The sequence below is a fragment of the Sorex fumeus genome, unplaced genomic scaffold, assembly GCF_029834395.1.
Source record: "Sorex fumeus unplaced genomic scaffold, SorFum_2.1 ptg000081l, whole genome shotgun sequence".
Classification (NCBI taxonomy): domain Eukaryota; kingdom Metazoa; phylum Chordata; class Mammalia; order Eulipotyphla; family Soricidae; genus Sorex; species Sorex fumeus.
The window spans coordinates 13,076,591-13,100,338 of NW_026606138.1; the positions used below are offsets into that span (position 1 = coordinate 13,076,591).

Below are 23,748 nucleotides of genomic sequence, written 5' to 3' on the forward strand. Positions count from 1 at the left end.
ATGATGTCGCATGGCTGCAGTAGTGGCTGTGCGATTTTGAAATTCCAAAATTTTAACACTTAAATCTGGAGGGATTTCTGCCAAAACCTGCTGGGTTCCGAGATTTGCTCCTGAGTCTCTGGGATCATGGCCGTTAAGCAGCTTGAGAATTTACACTTTTAAATGTATTCTTAGAATATGGAAACTTTCTGTGGTGAGCACCATTTGTTGAAAAGACACTTTCTCTTCGTTGTGTAAATGTCTGTGAACTAGATTTTGGATTTTGTATATTTCTCCTTGAGGGAGGGCCTGTCTAGCCAGGGTAGTTACTTAATTACTCTAGTTAGACAGTCAACATTGTCTTAATTTCACTAGTACTATGAAGTGTTTACTGTTTGGTAAAGCAAATCTCATTAATCTCATTTTTCTTTTTTTCTAAATTTTTTTTTGTGAATCACCGTGAAGTACAGTTAGAGACTTACAAACTTTCATGTCATACAATGATCAAGTACCTATCCCTCCACCAGTGCTCATTCTCCACCACGAATGATCCCAGTATCCTTCCTGCCACATCTCCTCCACACACACACACTCCCGCCTCTGTGGCAGGCGCGTTCTCTTTTACTTTCTCCATCATTCTTGGTCTATAGTCTACTTTCAGCATGCATCTCCCATCCTGAGCGGGCCCTGCAAGCATCCTTTACTTGGTGGTCCCTTCTCCATCTGAGCTGCCCTTTCCCCCAGCATGTGCGGGAGGGAGGATCAAACCGTGGAGCAATCCTCCTGGTCCTTATCTCTAACTATTCTTGGGTGTTAGTCTCTTATTCTGTTACTTTATATTTCACAGATGAATGCAGTCCTTCTGTGTCTGTGCCTCTCTTTCTGACTCATTTCACTTAACATGATACTCTCCATGTTGATCTACTTATATGCAAATTTCACACAGTGGGTAGGACTTTTGCCTTGCATGCAGCCCGGCCAAGCCCCGTTCGATTCCTTCGCCCCTCTTGGAGAGCCCGGCAAGCTACCGAGCGTATGTCACCCGCACAGCAAAGCCTGGCAAGCTCCCTGTGACATATTTAATATGCCAAACACAGTAACAAGTCTCACAGTGTAACTGGGCCTGCTCCAGCAAATCGATAAACAACGGGAGGACAGTGAGAGTGACATTTTTTCTAACAGCTGCATAGTATTCCATTGTGTAGATATATCAAAGTTTTTTTAACCAGTCATCTGTTTTTGGGCACTCAGGATTTTTTCACATTCCGGCTATTGTTGACAGTGCTGCATTGAACATACAAGTGCAGATGTCATTTCTATTATACTTCTTTCCATCTCTAGGATATATTCCCAGAAGTGGTATTGCTGGGTCAAATGGGAGCTCAATTTCTAATTTTTTGAGAAACATCCATATTATTTTCCAAAAGGGTTGAACCAGTCAGTATTCCCACCAGCAGTGAAGGAGAGTCCCTTTCTCCCCACATCCACGCCAACACTGGTTACTTTTGTTCTTTTGAATGTGGGCAAATCTCTGTGGTGTGAGATGATATCTCATTGTGGTTTTGATTTGCATCTCCCTGATGATTAGTGATGAAGAACAATTTTTCATGTGCCTTTTGGCCATTCTGATTTCTTTTTTGAGAAAGTTCCTGTTCATTTCATCGCCCCATTTTCTGATGGGATTTGATATTTTCTTCTTGTAGCGTTGGATCAGTTTCTTGTATATCCTTGATGTCAACCCCTTATCAGATGGGTATTGGGTGAATATCGTTTCCCAATCTGTAGACTATCTTTGTATTCTGGTCACTGTTTCTCTTGAGGTTCAGAAGCTTCTTAGTTTAAGATAGCCCCATTTATCTCTGTTTCCACTTGCTTGGTCAGTGGTGTGTCATCTTCGAAGATACCTTTAGCTTCAATGTCATGGAGGGTTTTGCCAACCTTTTCTTCAATGTACCTTATGGATTCTGCTCTGATGTTGAGGTCGTTAATTCATTTTTATCTGACTTTTGTGCATGGTGTTAGGTAGAGGTCTGAGCCCGTTTTTTTGCGTGTAGCTGTCCAGTTTTGCCAGCACCATTTGTTAAAGAGGCTTTCCTTGCTCCACTTCACATTTTTTGATCCTTTATCAAAGATTAGATGATTATATATTTGAGGGTGTGTGTAAAGATACTCAACCCTGTTCCACTGGTCTACGACTCTGCCTTTGTTCCAGTACCAGGCTGTTTTAATTATTAGTAGTAGAGTTTGAGGTTGGGGAAAGTGATGCCTCCCATCTTCTTTTTCCCCAGACTTGCTTTAGTTACTCATGGGGGTTTGTTCTATATGAATTTCAGGAGTGTTTGATCCATTCCTTTGAAGAATTTCATGGGTATCCTTATAGGGATCACATTGAATCTGTTTAATGCTTTGAGGAGTATTGCCATTTGACAATATTGATTCTCCCAGTTCATGAGCAGGGGATAAGTTTCCATTTCCTCATGTCCTCCTTTATTTCAAGAAGTAGCGTTTTTTAGTTTTTCTCTGTACAGGTCCTTTACCTCCTTAGTTAAGCTGATTCTGAGGTACTTGGTTTTCTGAGGCATGATTGTGAATGGGATTGCTTTTTTCATGTCACTTTCTTCTTTCTCATTATTTGTGTATAAGAAAGCCATGGACATTTGGGTATTGATTTTATAGCCTTGACTGTACTGTACAAGTCTATCGTTTCTAGGAGTTTCTTGGTAGAGGCGTTAGGGTTCTCTAAATACAGCATCATATCATCTGCACATAGTGAGAGCTTGAAAATCTCATTTTTCTTAAAGAGTTGCTTGACTGTTCTTGGACCTTTGCACGTTCCAGTTTTAGAATAAGTGAATTTCAGTTTTTATTAGCAATGGCAAAAAGATTGAAAATTTTTTCTAATTTTTTTTATTGATTTAGATTCTGCAGTTTACAATATTGTTAATAGTGGTTTCTCATGCACAGAATTCTAGCATCATACCAGCACCAGAATACCCACCACCCTCTCCTAAGGACCCCAATGCCGCTTCTCCCTTTCATCCCCCTCCCTACCAACTCCATTGTGTGTGTCACTTCTCCCATTATGTTGCCTTGGCCCTTTGGTTGCTCCCTTGCTGTGTATCTTTGAGTTCCACGTATTCTCATTCTGTATCTGTCCCTTGTGGATTGGGATTTTTTTAAAGCAAGTGTATTCCCTAAATAAATGTGAAACAATAACTTTACAAAAATAAATTTTCCTGGAGCTGGAATAATAGTGCAGCAGGTAGGGCACTTGCCTTACATACACCTGGCCTGGGTCTGATCCCCAGCACCCCATATTCCCCAAACAACACTAGGAATGATCACTGGATGTGGCTCAAAAAAATAAAACCCCAAAACTAAATAGATAAATACATATTTTAGTTTGTGAACTTTATGTATTGATCTATTTATTCATATATTTTAAATTTCTCTAAATGTTTTTCTATATAGAGATCTTCCACTTCCTTTTACTTCCTTTTGTTAGATATATTATTAGTATTTGATATTCTATTGAAAATTGTATTTCTGGCATTTAGTTTTCATGTAGTTTGTTTCTACTATATAATTTTTGCATGTTGATTTTGTGTATCTTTATATGTAGCAGCTCTTCTAAACTCCAATAACTTAGATCATCAGAATAAGCCATTGTATTCTTTGCAAATAGTAGCACTGTAGCACTGTCCTCCCGTCGTTCATCGATTTGCTCAAGCGGGCTCAAGTAATGTCTCCATTGTGAGACTTGTTACTGTTTTTGGCATATCGAATATGCCACGGGGAGCTTGCCAGGCTCTGCCGTGCGGGCGGGATTCTCTCGGTAGCTTGCTAGGCTCTTCGAGAGGGGTGGAGGAATCGAACCTGGGTCAGCCACATGCAAGGCAAACGCCCTACGTGCTGTGCTGCAAATAGTAGCACTGTCCTCCCATTGTTCATCGATTTGCTCGAGTGGGCAGCAAATAGTAATCACTTTATTTCTTCTTCCATTCTTTCGACCTCAGGGTGGGGCGTTATAATTCTCTGTTTCAGGTGTGCAGCTGTGTACATAGGCATGTTCCTGCTATACTAGGCTCACCACTCTCTCCACACGTGTCCCTCACTGTGCACTGAGCCCTGCCTGGCTGCCCACCTCTCTGCAGCTCACTGACTCCGCCTTTAATTTGAATAGTCATTGGTGTTTTACTTCATTTATTCGTTTCTATTTCTTTATGTACCACATGAGTGAAATGCCGAGCTATATCAACAGAAGATGTGAAGATGTCAGTAAACACCATGAGAAATGAAATCCTGTTGTGTATAAGCTGCAGCCTAGAAAGGTAGTTGGGAGTAAATCTGTACGGGGAAAGAGGGATGGAATCAATAATCAGAGGAAGGAATCAGAGCTGTCAGCCTGTTGCCTGAGCTGCATTTCACTAAACAACTATTAAACCTACATAAATGTATAAGTATACTATACAAGTGCATATTTTTCCTCCTTAAACAGTCATTTATAGAGTTCATAATGCATTCGATTTGTGGCAGTTGTTATGTCTCACGATAGCATTGCTGAAGTCACTGTCAGCACTGGCTGAGCTGTCTGGTGCTGGCTGAGCCTTCTGTGTGACTGTTTGCTCCCTGGCGGAGTGGGCTCCACACGCTTTCCCGTTAGAGCTGTGCTCTGGCTGTGCCCTGAATGCTGTCGGGGAGGAGGAAGGACTCCACGCTCGGGGCTGTGGCGCTGGCTTGTTTATATGTGAGGGAGGTTGCGTGTGACATAAATACATAAATTTTTAAGCACCTATATAAATGAAAATCAAGTTGGTTGTATTTTTTCCATCCAACAAACTTAAAATTTTACCTTTCCCCCAGTTTTCAACAATTTTCTCCCAGTGGTGGAATTTGCCTTCTCAAAACCTCTCAGTGAGCCTTTTCTCCCAAACCCTTGGTTAAGGTTTTCTTTATAAATATTCCCTTTGAGGTTCTTTTGCTCCTTAAATATCTGGCTTGATGTCTTTAAAGAGAGAAAGGACTCATAAATTTTTAATTGTGAGAAATATGCTTGACTCTTAGCAAAGTAGCTATTGTTTAATGTATAATTCAGTGGCAGTAAGTAGTTCCCAATGTTCTACAGCCACCAGTGTTGTCCAATTCCAGAGCATTTTAATCACCCTAACAGTCTAACTAGAAGATTCCTGGAGCTTGCAGCACCATCCTCTGGATTCCAGCCCCAACTCCTTTTCCGTTTGTGGTTTTTTCTTTTGTCTTGTGGCCGTTTGTTGCAATGAATCACACCTGTGAGCGCCACTGTAAGGGAAATCAAGAAATCCTGTGTCTTTTTCCAGACCTGACAAACCCAGGGATTCCTCACAGGATCTAAAGCAGACCTTCAGTGTTAAATTTCACTGATGAACCCTAAATTCCAGTGATTCTTGCTCTAATCCTGAAAAAATTCTCAGATGCTGTGTTCCAATTCCCAGACTGCTGTCTGCCTCCCCCACCCCCCCCCAAAAAAACACACACACCTCTCCATATTTAATAGGTGTTATTAAGTGAAAAGCAGCCCAATGCCATGCCTGGAGCCCTGGATTTCTTCATCTGATTGTTGACTCTGCTACCCTTTCCCCAGCCTCCTTTCCTGGGTGCAGCTGACACATGACAGGATAAAATCCCTAATGGTATTAACATCTTCACGTCTTTTGTTTACTTATATATCTCAAGCACCTAGAAAAGGATCTGATCCTCAAAAGTACTCAGATATCTTTAGAATGAATGAAGTTGTCTTTGATAGTGTTGGAACTGTAAAAGTTCAGAAAAAAGGAAGGTGGTAAAAAGATCAACTACTAGATTTATATGCATTATTCCTTTTACCAGTGGCCAGCCTGGGTTCCATCCCTAGCACTACCTATGGTTCCCTGAGCACCACTGGATTTGGCCCGAAAAACAAAATTGGAAAAGAGAAGAGAAAGAAATTAAATACAAATTGAACATTATTTTTATTATGTTGATTGGCAAACGGCACTCTTGCTTGGGGGGTTGAGTCCAGTCAAATGTAATAGTGAACGTGTCCTCTGCATCTTGACATCACACACTTGCAGGCAGTGTCCTTAGTCTATTCCATATCAGTGACCACCTTTATCATATTAGACCAGGAAGCATCATTGGGCTGATGAGGAAAACATGGGAAAGATTGGCAGAGTGCTCTGAATTCTTTCAGAGATAACACCAGTTATGCAAATCTCTGGAGAAGTAAATTTTGCTAAGGAAAAAATTACACTGTGGGCCAGTCAGATAGCTCAGAGTTGAGCATATATTTTATATGCTAAGGCCTGGCTTGATTCCCTGAGTCCCACCAAAAGTGAACCCCACCCCCACCCCTCATGCCCCAAGCACTACACCAGGATGTAATGCCAAAATTAAAAATATTAATAATGATAATAATACAAGCTTTAACACTTTGATATTGAGTAGGATCCAAAAATGCTTTGCTGTTGCTTGGTTTGGGGTCCGTAATTGGTGGTGATGCTCAGGAGCTCCTCCTGCTTGGCGGTACTCAGAGACCATGTGGTGCCAGGGATCAAACCTGAGACCCTCCCATGGAAAGCAAGTGCTCCAGTGTTTTGGGCACCACTTTGGTGCCAGATCAGGAAACTCTTACGCACAGAATAGTAGTTTTGTGGTTGTTTTTGTAGCATATAGCTATTTTTTTCCTTTCATTTTCCTTTTTTTTTTATTTTTTAGAAATTTTGGGGTCACACCCAGTGATGCACAGGGGTTACTCCTGGCTCTGCACTCAGGAATCACTTCTGGCAGTGTTCGGGGAACCATATGGATTGCCTGCGATTGAACCTGAGATCTTGAAACTGGAACCCAAAGATTGCTGGCAGTCTGAGTTCTCTGTTTCATGGATTCACCCACTGCCATTTCTTAGCTTTCCTCAGGCTTTGCTAGCCTCTGATCCTTTTCATTAAACATTCCTTTGTCAGTTTTCCAGCCCAATTCCATGACTCCCAAGATTTCCAGAAGCTATACAGTAGTTTCTCCGTATAACTCTAAGGAGCTGTAAGGTAATTTCTCCTCAGAGAATGTGCTTTGCATGCCAGCGGCCCAGTTTGATCTCGGGGAGCTCTGCACACCACCTGAAGTGACCCAGAAACAACAAAGGAACTTGGTCATAATTGGAAAAGGCATAAGAAACCCCACTCTGATACATACCCATTCCGTACAGTGAACACACACTTCCTGCTTTGCATAGTTTGTGATAGAATCAGACATAAGTTATGAAATGATGTTAACTATGAGTTGTTGCATCAAGTACCAGCATTACGTCTGTTCATCACTTCGCAGATTGCTTTTTAGTGACCTGCACATCAGGGCCAGGAACCATGTCCCTTCATTCAAAGGCTGCAGTGATCGGTCACCGGGCCCCTTTCACTTATAGATCTCACATCTAGAAAGCAGAGTGTATAGTTGTGTTTTTCCAATGTTAAGTACGTGACGTGTTACTGCAGTAGATAATTAAAAGAGGGAATGGCCTAGCAAAGGTCAAAGCACAGGAAAGAAGCAAAAAGTGAAATTCTGGAAGTGAGATGGTGGAAATACTGACATTCTGCGAGGAGCTCAGTGAAGGCGAACCTAAACATGGGAGTGAGGAGAGTGGCAGTGACCAAAAGGATATAAGGTAGCAGGCAGTGCTTTTAAAGTTACAGTGTGAGGGCTGGAAAGATAGCACAGCGGGTAGGGCCTTTGCCTGCATGTGGCCGACCCAGATTCGATTCCCAGCATCCCATATGGTCCCCTGAGCACCGCCAGGAGTAACTCCTGAGTGCAGAGCCAGGAGTAAACCCTGTGCATCGCCAGGTCTGACCCAAAAAGCAGGAAAAATAAAATTAAATTAAAAAATAAAAGTTACAGGGTGATAAAGAAATTGTGGTTTCAGGGTACACTTATAATTAGATTTTATAATACTCTGACCGAACAAAGAATTAATGGATTAGTCATAATTTTGCATCAATTATTAAAATTGCTTGCACTGTTTTTGCTATAGTCCCACACTGCATGCAAAGCAAGATGTGTCTGTGTGTATTCACATGTGAGAACACATGTTTACACAGATCTAACTGTATGAAAAGTACTTTTCTACCTTGGCTTTATAAAAAGTATTTGCAAGGCACTTTGACTCCTCCTAGCCTAGCCTGAGTGCCTGGGGCTCTTCCACCCAGCTCTTGCTCAGGTGCCCCTGCAACCAAGGAGTAAACATCTCAGGCCCACCCTAACTCATTCACACCTTCTTGCTGAAATACCTGAACAGGTAAGCTCTCAGAGCACTTAGTATAATGCTCTCTGTTCAGTTCATTTTATGTGAACTTAATGTAGACCATACTTTTCCTTGAAATTTCATTAAAACAGTAATGATTGAGTCTTCTCAAAAGTCTGTCTAGTAAATACCTAGAGATATTTTATTGTACTTACTCTCTGCAGTTGTTAAACCATTAAAATGTCTGTTATTGGAAATATTACTGTGTACTGAAATGTTAGAAATGTAGAGGCAAAACTAAAAGTCAGCATAGGAAATAGGCAGGCGTGGGTAGAAAACAATTTGTTGTCTTTGAAGAAAGACATCTGGTGAAAATATTTTGACTTTGTTTCATAAAGACAGAGTCAGTGACATGAAAGTGGCCAAGAAATGAAAAGTTGCTGTAGGGCAGGTTGTTGTTCTGTGTCAGCTTTCCAGGTCGTGGGTCTTGATAAGTGAACATTGGCCCTGAAAACAATAAAACACTCTGGGTTCAGCCCTTGGTACCACAAACACAGCAGCCTTCTGTTCTGCATCAGTGAGTGATTCTATCGTAGTTTCAGGCTAGTTGTTATGTCGACTTTGGGATGCAGAGTTTGATTCAGCGCTGTATTTACATCACTCTCGTAACATTTCAGGGTCTCCCTGTAGGTTTCAGTCAACTTCATTGTCTAGGCATTACTCAGTACTTTGTGTACTTTGTGGGAGCTGGGGGGGGAGGGGACTGCAGGCCGGGGGGAGGGGTTGGGGAGGGGAAGGTACTCAGGCCTTACACCAGACTCAGGGATTGAGTAACTCCAAAGTGGCTCTGGGGATAATATATTCGATGCCAGGAATCGAGCCCAGGTCGGCCATGAGCAAGGCAAAGCACCTTATCCAATCTATTATCTTCTTAACTCCCACAATACTTTGTTCAAAATAGCAGTGTCCTTGTGTCCTCTTGATGTTTGATTTTGGGAATTCTAGACTTAGCCTGTAAAAAGCTGGTATTGAATTTTTGTTTTGATAGTGGGAGCTGTTAGGGCTTGCTTTGATTGGAAATAAGCCACATGGACTCAGGAAGATAGCTCAGAGGGCTAAAATGCATGTGTTGAGTTCCATCCCTGATAATCTGTGCACCTGTATGTATGTGCACATATACGCTCACGTGCACACACACACACACACACACCCCTGGCCTCCCGCAACAGGACATTGCTGGTTCAAACTGAATCACCAGACTGATTGTCACCAGGAATGTGCCCCACACCACAAGAACCTCTGGGGAACTCCTGACCCTACAAAGTAATTATAAACTCAGTGATAGATTATGTGCCTCATGTGTTTCAGACCCTGGATTCAATCTCTGGTACCACCCTTTAAAATATATTCTCAACCGTATTAAGGAGTGATTGATAAAATTGTTAAGTAAAAATTTAAAGTTTCTCTCATACTTCAATTCTGTATGGTTACTAGCTCTAATCACCATGTTCTGCTAGTTTCTCTGACCTTCCTTCTTTGGTCAGTTTCTAAGTTTGTACCTGCCTTTTCTCCCCTTGGTGATGATGCTGCTGATCAGAGTCGGGGTCTCGTGCAGAAAATGTGGTCTGCCACTGAGCTAGCTGACTGGCCCCACTTGGCTCCCTTTATCAGCATCTCCCTCTTCCTCCAAACCCCGTCCTTAGCAGCCACTTGTTTTACTGTTTCTGAGTTGTTGTTTTTTTTTTCCTCTTGGATTTCACATAAGTGACACTCTGTGAGAGAACGTTCTCTTTCTATCCGGCTTATTTCCCTTAGTACAGTACCTTCAAGTTCCATCCATGTTGATTCAAGTAGCTGGATTTCCTGTCTCTCTTGTTGCTGAATAATAACCCATTCTTATATCGATGGGGACAAGTCATTTTTATATCTTGGGTATTGTGAAGTAAGTTGGCTCTTTATCATGGAATGCTACTGTAGTGACTGAGTACCTTAGAGATGTGTAGAGAATGTCCAAACTCAGGTACAAATCTGACTTTAATTTACCTTAACAGGCACATCATTCTCTGAAAATGGTCTCCAGGAGAATTGAACTTTAAGGGGCCAGAGAGATAGTACAGGAGATATGGTGCTTGCCTTGCATGTGGCTGACCAAAGTTCAAGCACGTTGCACTACAGATGCCTCCCCACAGCAACACTTAGGAGTGATCCCCAAGCACAGAGCCAGGAATAGACGTCCAACACTGCTAGATGTGCCGCCACTTCCCCCAGCACACACACAAAGTCAACTTTTTTTTTTTCCTTTTTGGGTCACACCCAGCGATGCACAGGGGTTACTCCTGGCTCTGCACTCAGGAATCACCCCTGGCGGTGCTCAGGGGACCATATGGGATGCTGGGAATCAAACCTGGGTTGGCCATGTGCAGGGCAAACGCCCTACCTGCTGTACTATTGCTCCAGCCCCACAAAGTCAACTTTAATCAGAATTAGAAACAGCAATATTTTAACAGTTCATAGCACAGCGGTAGGGCATTTGCCTTGCATGTGACCAACCTGACCAACCCGGGTTCGATTCCTCTGCCCTTCTCGGAGAGCCTGGCTAGATACCGAGAGTATCTAGCCCACACAGCAAAGCCTGGCAAGCTACCCATGACGTATTCGATATGCCAAACACAGTAACAAGTCTCACAATGGAGAAGTTACTGGGCCCGCTCGAGCAAATCGATGAACAACAGGAGGACAGTGACCATGATGTTCTTCTTACAAAGAACTGTGGGGAGCAGATCGGACCTGTGCTGAGGATCTGAGGATCAAGCCTCATGCGGTTTCTCAGAGACCCCAGCAGCTTCTCATAAACTGCCATTCACAGACCAATGTTTACTGTGCACACAGGAAAAGTCTTTTTTTGTGTTTTGCAAATACCTTAAAATCACTATTTTTTTAAAGATAATTTGACTTAGTGCCATTTAAACTACAGCTTTAATAAACTTGGCAGAATGTGCATTTCCCTTCTCTTTAAAGTGTATGGCTCCTTAATGGATAAATTTGGTTTTGCAAAAATATCTTTACAGAGATTTTTTATGTTTTATTTTAGGACATATTGATGCATTTACTTCGAAGCTTTTCCTGCTAGAAGAAATTACCTCAGAAGAATTAAAAGTAAAGCTTTCAGCTCTCAAGTAAGAACATTTACTTTGCAGTGGAACTTTAAATATTATTAATATGATTAATACAATATTTTTTTTCTATTGCTATATACTGGTTATGGTTAAGTCATGTACTTCAAAGATTTAATCTTTTTGTTGTTGAAGCTTCCTTCTCCCGTTTTATGATGCATCTGGAATAACCCCTTCCTCTCTGGATCAGCTAGAGAGTTAATGGAACCACTTCTTCCCATCTCAGACCCGTAGGCTGGAAGAGCAGAGTAGCTTCGAGCTGCTTGGGAGCAGGGTTGACTCTCAGGATGGGGAGAATCGGTTTGTCTTAGACAGTGTCCTCAGCTTTCAGAGTTGCTTGCAGTCATTTGCACATCCTGATTCTAAAACTTGCCCTCTACCACGCATTACTGGATATCAGAGGGAGGTTGATTCATATTACACAGAACCTCAAATTCCTGAGTGTACAGGACAGTAACTTATTCTGAACGTTATCTAATCTGTGCCTCACAGCTTTGCAGGAAGAACTGAGGAGAGCATTATCTCCATTTTGTGTCCAAGGAAACTTGCACTCAGCCCAGGGCCAAGCTAGGTGGTTCATTAGGTCAGACTAACCCCTCACTGGAGAAATTGTCCTTTTACCCTAGTTCTTTAACCATGTGTAAGGTCCAGCATTGGGGCTCACACAGTTTTTGAAGGTTCCCAGGTTCAAACTGGAACTTTGCTTGGACTTACACTCCTCTGTGCTGAGGCATGTGGCTGCGTGCTGTGAGCCCAGCACTTCCCGCGTGCCTCCCGGCAGGCCGCCATCTCTGGGAGGAGAGTTGCTTATGGCAGGGAGGGGTTTCTCTTTCCATTCCTGAAAGTAAAAGTTGATCCTAAACTGCCCACCACCAGCTCTGCCTTTCCCAGGTAAAACTATATTTAAACAAAGAAATAATAGATGAGTTTTGGGTGGTCTGTGTTCTTTCCCTTTAACTGCCCTGTCCAGTTATTGACTTTTCTGGCTTTCCATTTATAAGAACCTTTGCAGTTCTCCATTATATGAAAAGGCAAAACTTACTTTAAGTCCAGTACTTTATTATTTTGAAGAGAAATCAGAAGTGGTGGTAATTAATAAGTAAATTTTACCATGCAATCCAACAGGATAAAGGCATTGTATTCTGTTTATCATTAGATCATCTATTGTTCTCTTTATTAATGAGGGCATTTCTCTTCCTGAGGAGTGATCATTATTAAGAGTAAGGCTTTGGGGCTGGAGCGATAGCACAGCAGGTAGGGTGTTTGCCTTTCACACAACTGGGTTCAATTCCCAGCATCCCGTATTCCCAGCATCCCATCTGATACTCCTGAGCGTCGCCAGGAGTAATTCCTGAGTGCAGAGCCAGGAGTAACCCCTGTGCAATACCGGGTGTTACTCAAAAAGTGAGAGAAAAAAAAAAGAGTAAGACTTTTCCTGTCTCATGAGCTAGGGGAGAAAGCAGCTGGAATAGAGACAGGATACCTAAATCAATGATGGTTGTAGGAATCAATCGAGATGGGAGGTGTATGCTGAAAGTAGATTAAAGGACCAAATGTGATAGCCTCTCAGTATCTGAATTGCAAACCATAATGCCCAAAAGTAGAGAGAGAGTGTGGGGGAAATTATTTGTCATAGAGGCAAGGAGAGGGTAGAATGAGAGTGGGAGTGACTGGGGACATATGGTGGTGGAAAATGTGCACTGGTGGAGGGATGGGTGTTCGAACATGAAAGCTTTGTAACTGTATCCCATGGTGATTCAATAAAAAAAAATCCATAAAAAAAGGTCAGGCTTTTTATAATTTGTCATCTAACTTTACATGTCTTTCTTCTCACTAATAGGATTTCAAGTTTATTTAACATCTTGCAACACATTCTAAAGAAATTAAGTAGGTGAGTTAATTTTTGAATGTTTTGCCTTGGTGAATTTCAGTTTTTATATGACCATTTATAGAAACTCTGAATATACGCATTTCAGCAGAGTTAGAAAATAACCTGTAAATGTAGTTGAAATTAAAAAACAAACACTGTCTCCCGTTGTTCATCGATTTGTTCGAGTGGGCCCAGTAACGTCTCCATTTTGAGACTTGTTGTTACTGTGTTTGGCATATTGAATATGTCATGGTTAGCTTGCCAGGCTCAGCCGCACGGGCAAGATACTCCAGTTGCTTGCCAGGCTCTCCGAGAGGGGCGGAGGAATCGAACCCAGCTCAACTTTTTTTTAAAATGATAGCACCTGGCTTTAATTAGCTTGACGTTTACATTTTCCTCTGAAAACCATTGTATTGGCTTTCTATTTCCACCAGAACAAATTACTACAAATTTAGTGACTCACAACAATACAGGATTATTTTCGTACACTTCTAGAGGTCAGAACTCTTTCATGAGGGCAGGAGAGACAGCTCAATAAGTTCAGCACATGCCTTGTGTGCAGAGGGTCTGAGATCAATCTCAGTACTTCTTCATCCCCTGAGTACAGCCAGCAGTGGCCCCTTCCCAAGTTGTAAGATAGAAGTCGCTTCCGAGGATCGCTGGGTGTGGCCAGGAGAGGTAAATAAATAAACACATATCACTCACAAATCATTGTCCTGCACTGAAAATGCCAGTATGCCCCCTTCTGGAACGAGTGGCTTCTGTCTTTGATTCTTCATTGTGTCTCATTCAGGTCTCTCCTCCCGTTGTCACCCTGTGTCCTTAATCACGTTTGCAAACCCATGGAAGGGGACATACGGACTGGAGAGAGCTCAGTGGGCTGACATGCAGGCGGCCTAAGCTAAGTCTCAATATCTTACGGTCCTCTGGGCACCCTGGGATGTGACTCACAGATCCAGAGATTGATTTGTGGAACGGGGCCACTCCTTGTGGCACTCAGGTTGCTCCCGGCACTGCTCTCACCTCGTGCTCTCTTGAGGGTAGGATCCCGGCCTCACATCCAAGCACGTGCTCCAGTACATTGAGCTGTCTCTCCAGTCCCCATTTATATAAGTACTTTTATTCCTTTTTTTTTATTATTCATACCAAACCAATCATTCTTTACATGAAAGTATAGGATTGTGGGGAAAATTCCAGAGCAAAAGAATAATTCCCAGGGCAGCACCTACAGTGGGTACGGCATTTGCCATGGAAACAGCCAACCTGGGTTCGATCCCCGGCATCCAATCCCATACAGTTCCCCAAGCCTGAGCCCGCCTGGAATGATTCCTGAGTGCAGAGCCAGGAGTAATCCTTGAGTACCACCAGGTGTGGCAAAATAAAACAAAAGGAAAAAAAAAATTATCTGAACCTGCCTTATGAACACCTATTAATTTTCATCTTAAAAATTTAATGAAAATTAAACTTGCAGATTTGTAGGCATATCCATGTAACTGAACTTCAATACTTACTTTAATGATATATTTTAGGAAAGGGTTGATATTCTCCTTATTTTTGAGCTTAGAGGAATATAAACTACTAAGAGGATATAAAGCATGTTAAAATACCTATTTAACCCTTGTTAATACATGGAATTCCTTAAAAGCTTCTTTGGGAGAAAGAAAAAATACATAAACATTCCATGCTTATCTCTTGTTACTGTCGCTCTTGCTCTTACAACCCCTCTTATGGTACTGCTATTGTTCCATTTTTATCCCCCTCTTCTTGAGTAGTAAATATAACATTCTTTCCTGTATCTTTACCGTGCTATTTTGGATGCAATATAGTTTGTGTGTTTGTTGAATGTGTTTAAATTCCTTATTTAGAAATGCTAGGTATGTACATGACAAAATACCTTTTGGCGTATGCTGTCTGTGGGTTAGAGAATTAGGCAAACTATTTGTTTCCCATTAAATGATTAAAAACTTAGGAGGCTGGAGAGATGATGCAATGAGTAGAGCTTTTGCCTTGCAAGCTGCTCGCCCAGATTCAGTCTCATATTGTTTCCCGAGCACAGAACCAGGAGTAAGCCATGCGCACCATAGTGTGTGACCCAAAAAACAACAACAAATTTTTTTGTTTAAAACTTACAAATAGATGGATACAGGCTTTTTCCCCTCCAGAGAAGTCTGTGTTCTTCCCTGAATACTTTCTCTCTTTGCATTTCTCTAAGTGAATCTTTTTTAATAAAAATGTCTGCGTCACTTAAAAAAAAATAGACTGATAAAAAAGTAAAACAAATAATTGTATATTTTAATGTTATACTCTAGGAAGGGATTGCTGTTCTCCTTATTTTTGAGCAAGAGGAGTGTAAAATCCTAACCTGAACTTTCTAGTAAGAATTAAAATTATTCTTAGTATTTGTAATAGAAAAGATCGCTTTAATCTTACTCAGTTAAAAAGTATTTTTAGAGGTGGCCTTCCGTAATTGTCCCCATAAAACCAATTCCAGTCATTGTTTTCAACTTTGTTGATAGATCATGCTTAAGGAAATGCTGTTGAAAGGGCTCAGCCATTGGAAACTGAGGCTCACTGTGTGGCTCTAGCTTGCAGGAGGGCTCCTACTTGCTGTCTCACGCAGCTGAAGATTCCTCACTCCTGATCTACAAGACGTCTGATGGGAAGCTCACACGGACTGCTTACAATCTACACAAGACTCACTGCAGCCTTCCGGGGGCGCCCTCCAGCCTCTCGGTGCCCTGGGTGCCCCTGGACCCCAGCCTTCTGCTGCCCTACCATGTCTTCCACGGGCGCATCCCTTGCACGTTCCCCCCCAGGTCGCTGGAGCCCGCAGCACAGCAGAAGGTGAGCTGGTGTTGTCAGTAAATTCTCTGGTATGTATTTGCTCTTAGCCTGTTTCACTCACTGTGAAACATGTGATGTGTGTCTATTAGACAGTGAACTGTGTTCCCCAGATTACTCAGTACCGTTCTAAGCTGTCTGTCGATGAGAAGGGTAGACCAAGTTCTGTGCTCTGCTGAGTCCTGGTGCTGTTTCTGTGGGACTTTGCGTTTTGGCAAGGTTTGTAAGTCAAAAAAACTAAAGAATCTTTTAGCTTTCCTAGTCTGGAGACATGGGTAAGGCATCCCATAGTGAGGTATCTGTGTACCTGTGGAAAGCAGAATTAACTTCCTCAGTAATTTTATGTGCATGTGTACTGTTTCATTTCATTAACTATTTGAGATAATATGCATAATAGTATATAATAAATAATACAGGGAACTGGAGTGATAGCACAGCAGGTAAGACACTCACTTTGCATGCCGCCAACCAGATTCGATCCCCAACATCCCATCTGGTCCCCTGAGCGATTCCTCCTCAACTCCCAGGAGTGATTCCTGTGTGTGGAGCCAGGAGTAACCCCTGACCATCACTAGGTATTCCCACCCCCACTCTCCCCCCCAAGAAAAATCCCAATAAATGATACAATTAGGATTGTAAGTAGGATGTGTAAAAATAAGAAAGCAAGCATTACTAATTAGAGAATGCAGTGCCTTATTAAAAGGCAATAAAATGTTCAAAGACTAAATTGTGTTTTGCTAAGTATTCTGTGACTCAGTGTTTATTGAATTATTCATGTTACTCTATAGAATCCAGAAATAATGGTTGAATGACATTTATCTGGAACTTTTATAAAACTTATGGCTAGAAATATTTTTCTCCATTTCAGTCTTTCTTTACATTATTTGAAAAATTGTAATTTAAAGGATATGGATGGAACTCAATGGTGAAGCTTTACCTTCGCCTTGCAAGCCTAGTACCCAAGTTTGATCCCCACACCACAAAAAGGAAAAATATACAATTTAAGTTCAGTTGTAAGAAAAGTTTTATTCTCTCTAAATGAATCTAAATGTTCAGGGATCAAAATCCCATGTACTTTCTTGCTCCTGTTGCCAAACTTTGTTGAGTTGAAATTATTATCTGAGTTCTTTTTTAAATTGTTTTTTCCTGAAACATTTATAATTTGTATACCCTAGTGCTCAATTATATGAGTAATTCATGGTCTGATGTGTTTTCAAACCCATGGAAGTTTTTTGGTTCATATCTTGCTATAATTTAGACTAACATTTGATGGGAATTAATACCCACCTTTCTCCCTTCCTTTCTCTTAGACAAGCCACGGGTCAAGGAATTTGTAGTCCAAGCAGGCTAAACACAGATAGGGATTCTATCCCTAGCAGCAGTGGGAGAAGACAGGAACTCCAAGGAAGCCTGTTGGGAAACAGAAATTATCTCATTTCACATGTGAAAACTTAATACAGCCAAAGCTTCTGCCTCTGATAAGAATATTTGTTCCTAATCCACTTGAACTCAGATCTTTCCAAGGCTCTGAGCCTGTGTGGTAACCCATTGAACCTGCATCTCTCTGCCCCTTACTGCCTCCGTCCCACGGATGCTGGGGACCTACTGTCTCTCTGGCACTCCTACTCCCCATCTATCCTCTTGCAGCAGCTCTCTGCATCTTCCTTTCCTCCTTCTACAGGGCCTGTAATAGACATCTGTGTCTTCAATGGAGTTTGAAAATGCTTGCTTTGCTCATTGACGTAGATGAAATGAGTTTGGCTCGTGGCTTGCCGAGTCCAGGGATAGATGACTTGCCCTGTGGGCAGCTGATCCCAGTTTGATCCCCTGGAACCAGCTGATCCCTAGAGCACCATGAATCCCCAGCACAGTCAGAAAGCTCCCACCACCCCGCATCACTGGATGTCACCCCAAAGCAAACAAATTATGTGGTCAGTATACTTTTTCTGTTAAACAACAGCTGAGCAGAGAGTGGTTAATCCAAAAACCAGGTTACCGTGATCAGTATGTCCTAAAAGCTCATCAGATTAAAACTGGTAGAGTCAAGTCCCAACTAAGTTTGTCCTTCTAGTCATCTGATTGTCAACCAGAAAACCTCTGCAGAGAGAAGATATGGCGTGAGCAGAACTTGATTCTGCTTCATTCTTAGTGAGCTGATCGCCCTTGGAGCAGCATAAGTAGTGTCTGTGTTGCGTTAGGACTGGGGGTGTCACCTGTCCCTTCCCTAGACCAATCAGCTGTGAAGAAACTAAGGGTGTGAAGCAGGAAGGGAGGAGAAGCCCAGAGGGATGGTCTCTGGGGGATGGTTTCAGGCTCTGCAGCATTGGTCTTCCCCTTCAGCGCCCAGGTTTCTCGATGTCCTCATTTTAGAACTTGATGTACTCTCAGAACCAAGGGCATGACATTTTCCAGATCTCATCTTCACCACGACTGCGACTGCATTAGCAGGAAGGGCTGTGTTCTGAAAGTGCATCTTCTTCTTCCTCAGACGGGGAGCCTGAAGGCGAGGCCAGCAGCAGCGCCCAGTGAGGAAAAGTAGATCGAAGGTACCGCGGCGCCAGCAGTCTCTCAACCGCCCTTCCGCCCACTGTGGCGGCCTCTTTCTCCCTCCTCCTGTTACTGAAATTCTTTCTGACTCGCAGTTTTCCTTCCAGGCTGGGTGCTTTTCACATTTTTCCTGTCCTTTCACGTTTACTGGACTTTTTTTCCCTTGCTCTTTTGGACCTTTTTCCCTTACTCTTGCTTTCTTCGTTATGTAATTTCTTCTCCCCTTTTTACCAGTTCTTGATCTTCATGTGTTTCTTTCACTCCCTTTATATTTTTCTTCTGTTTCTTGTGTCCTTAATGTAAACATACTCTCCAAAAACCCACAGTTCCTTCACTTTCAAATTTAACCTTTCAACCTCCTCCTAATGTTGCCCAGAGAGTGGTTCCCCTGTCTCTGTCTGTCCTAATCTATTTCCTTCCTAAAGTTTAGTACTTTAAAACTGTGAGGATTTAAAAAGTGTGTTTTGATATAGCCAGAGACCTGGAGATTAAAAATATATAAAGGCACATTCACAGAGAAATTAGCACCTGTGAAAATAATGCACTTAGCTGTTTAGAAGTTTGTTGGAAGCATGTTAAACTGTTCTGTTCCTTGCTTCACCTGTAGGTTGGTGGGACAAGAGTCCCCGCACGTCGCCGCAGGAATCCAGTTTCCATGGGAACCAAAAGCCTGCTTTCTCGGCCAGCTGAAAAGGAAGGAGCAGCTCCCAGAAAAAGAAAGACGACTTAAGAACTCCACCATGTAAAGCGAAGAAGAAGCAGTGTAACAGTGTTCACTTTGGGAAAGTTTGAGGGAAATGTGCCTGAAAGATCAGTAGACAAGGGGAATAATTTAGTGTCTTTGACTCCTGAGAGTGCCTTGAAAAAAGCATGTTGGCTGCAAAGGAATGTTTCTCTCGAAATGCAATGTGTGCTTTTAACACTCAGTGTTTGAGGAGAAAGAATCTAGGTTTAACATTATCATGGCAGGGAAATTTATAAGGAGAAAATATTTTTATAGTTGATCTTTTACAAAAATGGTTAATAGGAAAATAATTTGCTTTTTTCAAGAGCTATATTTATCATTATATATTATGTTAATAAGTTGAATTATGTCTCGAGTCTATTGAGATTGGTTCCAAAGGTAAAGATCTTCCCTCAGAGAGATGATTTTGAGCAATATAAACCTTGTTTATGAACCATTGTGGCAAGTTTTTATATGCTACTTTAACATGATCATTGTTGCCTGTTAATAAAACTAATATCTTCAAGTCTGTGGTGAAATTCTATTGCCAAAGCGAAGAGGTGAAAAACTGCCTTCATCTGTAACACCTTAATGGGGCGGAAGTAAGAGCTCTGAAGTGGTGGGGGACGGCCTGGGTCCAGCCCTTGCAAGGCACACCCCACAGCACCACCAGGCAGGGTCTGCACGAAGTCATGGCTTTGCAGGTTCTCTGGGGGTATTCATCAATTATTTTTTTAATAGATATTCTTAAGGGACTTAGATTTGGTGACCAGTGTCTTTTTCTAGCGGTATAAATCTTAGCTCAAATTTGAAATACATTCCTAAAAATAGGAAGATGAGTTTTTTTTTTCTGAAAAATAACATTATTTCAGCTAAATATAAGTGATTATTCCGTGTCCTTGTCTGTACCAATCTGTACCAATTTGAAGTCCTGAAAACTTCAGAGATGAGTCTGAAGAAGAATGTTACCAACTGGTATTACAGTAGCCAGTTTGAACTTTTAAAGGTGTAGGTTCATTTTTGATTTCCTTTTCTTTATTTTGCAGCTTTTTCATTTGGTTTTTTGGCACCACCAAAACATGACTCAGTGCTTGGGGTCACTCCCAACATTGCAGGGTGAGGCGAGATATGGGTGGTGGTAGAGGGTTGTGCCTGAAGTCATGCCCAAGACTTCCTCAGGCAAGGCCTGTGCCCTGGCCCTTGGAGCTTTCTCCCAACCCCGTTTTCCTGGTCTTCAGAACATACATGTTCAGAAATGTGCACATCCTTTGTGAAGCACAGTTTTGGAACTAAGACAGTTTTGTTTATTTGGGGGACGATTTATGTGTTTTGTATTAATGTTAGAAATCCTAAAAATCTCAACTCTCAGAGTGAAAATTGAGTATTTTGATTGGGAGAGGTGTCAATTATAAAATATTTGTGAGTTATGATAAAATTTCTCGTGTAGTTGAATATAAAATTGTTTTTCACCTTATGATTCCCTTTTTAAAATACCGAGGTTTGGAGCTAGAGAAATAGCACAGAGATTAAGGTATTTGCCTTATATGCAGCCAGCCCTGGTTTTATCCCTGGGACTGCAAAACGTCCCTCAAGCACTTGAACATAGCCAAGAATAAACCCTGAGTACTGCAGGATGTGACCCAAACATCCACCCTTCTTCCCCAAAGTGAAGTTAAAAATAAAGTACTGAGCCTTTTTATGGACTGCTTTTTTTTTAAACTGTCGTATTACCCACATATCAGAAATATTTTGGTTGTGAATCATTTGGCAGCAAAGGAAAGGCCAAAATGCCTGGAATTTGCTTCTTATTTAAAAAAAAAAAAAAACCTAGACAACTGCTTTAAGCATGAATTCTAGAGAAAGTTGACCTTTTTATTTTCTTGATGTCTTTATTAAATGTGTAATCTTATGAATTTATTTTTGTACTTGTTTTAGTCATTATTTGAGGAACTCACACTCTTATTCCATGCACAAAGCTGGTATTCATTTTTCAGCTACCGATTATCAAGCCTTTTTTTTTTTTAGCATATTTAATCATGTCTTAAGATCCTTTACTGGTTTTAAAACCTGACGATGTCTAAGTATCACAGTAACACTGACAACCGGAGCAAAGTTGTGTCTTAAGAAAACAGATATAGGACCAGAGAGATAAGACAGCCTTGCACGTGACTGACTTCGGTTTGATCCCAGTATCCCTTATCGTTCCCTGAGCCCTCCAGGAGTGATGTCTAAGCATGGTACTGAACACCTATGGATGTGGTCTCCCCCCCGCCCACACACACACACACCCTCTTAAAAATATACTTGGGTAGAAGATGTTTATGGGGCTAGAGCACACATTTTGCATGCAGGAACCCCAACGCTACCATGTATGCATGCCACCCCCACCACAGATAGCAGCTCAGTGCAGAGCCTGCGGTGAACCTGAGCCAGTTACTGTCTTCTCGGGGACATTGTGATCTGAGCATTCATGTTCTGGGACAATCCTGAATTCAGAAAGCGTTCGGATGAATCCGTGTGCTGTATATTATTTGTTTGTTGGCTATAGAGAGAACATGAATTTCACGGATGGGGGTGCAGGTGTTGTGTTCACCATTGTGTCACAGATGCTTGACATTGCATCTGATTTCTTTGTGGATTTAAGTGGAATGTGTAACTGGATGTCTATCAAAGTTTAAAAGAGTTTTTTTTATCTCTCTAGGAGCTCACATTCCTGGGCAGGACAATTCTGATACATGTGATGAGTGAGAAAGTTGGCACAGGGCTACATAGAGTAGGTCAGCAGGCATGTGAGCACCCCCTAATTTGATCCCCGACACCCATGATCCTCTGGTGCCGGTGCAGCCTCTGAGCATGAGCCTGTAGTATACCCCGAGCACTTGCTGGGTGTAGCACCCCAGAATGTCATCTAGCCAGCTGATTTAGGTTGGTTTTTTTAATTTGTTGTTGTTGTTATTATTGTTGTTGATACCCAATGGTCTTCAGGGCTTATGCCTGGCTGTGAGCTCAGGATAACTCCTGGTGGTGGTCAGGGGACCAGCCATATGTGGTGTTAGGGATCAAACACAGGTTGACCGTGTACAAGGCAAGTACCTTACCTGCTGTACGCTGAGACTCCATTTTTAAATGCAGCTAATTTTACTGCATTTGGGAAACAATTTAAAAATAATTTTGTAACAAATGTATTATTCAAAAAAGTTAAATGCCCTGAGTTTTGGAGGGATAGGGGTGACTTCTAATCAATGCTCAGTAGGCCCTATGGCCCCTGTCAGAGATTCTCAGCCAACCAGGCAGGAAGTTGAATGTAAGGGCCTGAGAATGTGATTCTGCTCGAACCTGGTATTTCCAGATGCTCTGGACCTCTAGGACCACACCTAGATATGCTCCCAGAACCATATGGTGCCAGCGATTGAACTTGGGTCTGCCACATGCAAGGCATAAATCTTAACCCTGTACTATACAATCCCAAGGCCCTGAATTAAAGACATAAGAGTCAGATTAGGTTGCAGTGCCCAGAAGGAAATATCAGTAATGGGATTGTTAGGCAGAGTAAAAAATTGTTTCAGCCTTCTCACTCAGGATGCAGGTAAAGGATGGTGTTTTCTCATGAAGATGAGGCTGTGGTTAGAGTGGGAAAAAGTTTTCATTCTATGTTGAATTCCCTTTGCCACTTCTGTTCCTTGGAGTTCAGTACTGGATCCAGTATTGGTATGGATTGCTACACAAGAAATTACCCCCAAACTTAGCTACATAAAACAACAAATGGAACCTGGTTTCTGTGATCAGTAAGTGCTGGTTAGCAGGCTCTGATGGAGAGGCCAGGTGCCCGGAGCTGCAGGCATCTGTAATCTTCCAGGAAGACTCATGCTACGGTGGTTAAAGGCCTTGTCTCCTGCTAACTGTTGGTAGAGAACCTGATTCTCATCTTCTTTTCCTCTTTGCAATCCTGCTGGAGTGTCCTCAGAACGGCAGTTTACACCGGAATGAGCTGGCCAGAAGGGAGCAACTAGGAAACCTTGTCCTGAGTAGCCTGGAGTCAAATATGATCACTTCTGCCCTATTCTCTGAAATGTCATTCAGGGCACACTTGGAATTCTCAAGAGGAGTATTAGAGAACCTTGAAGAATGGTCATCATAAACCACCACAAGTACCATGAGCTTTTTTTTTTTTTGCCTTTTGGGTCACAACTGGCAATGCACAGGGGTTACTCCTGGCTCTGCACTCAGGAATTACTCCTGGCGGTGCTTGGGGGACCATATGGGATGTCAGGGATCGAACCCAGGTCAGCCGCATGCAAGGCAAGCACCCTACCCACTGTGCTATCGCTCCGGCCCCAACCATGAGCATTTTAAAGACAATATTAGG

At 42.1% G+C, this 23,748-nt stretch overlaps 1 protein-coding gene across 6 annotated transcripts in view; it reads left to right on the forward strand.

Moving 5' to 3' along the window:
- The window catches only part of ICE2 (interactor of little elongation complex ELL subunit 2), a 54,053-nt gene extending 34,145 nt beyond the window's left edge, over positions 1-19,908 (forward strand). For 4 of the 6 annotated variants that reach the window (XM_056130819.1, XM_056130822.1, XM_056130824.1 and 1 more), the window contains 4 exons: positions 11,319-11,403; positions 13,241-13,291; positions 15,856-16,114; positions 19,266-19,908. In XM_056130819.1, coding sequence (XP_055986794.1) covers positions 11,319-11,403; positions 13,241-13,291; positions 15,856-16,114; positions 19,266-19,388 — 518 coding nt within the window. In that variant the 3' untranslated portion in view covers positions 19,389-19,908. Of the gene's footprint in view, positions 1-11,318; positions 11,404-13,240; positions 13,292-15,855; positions 16,115-18,599; positions 18,658-19,265 lie in introns of all 6 variants that reach the window. The other 2 variants (XM_056130820.1, XM_056130821.1) reach the window with 2 other exon arrangements.
- Positions 19,909-23,748: the final 3,840 nt, after the last annotated feature.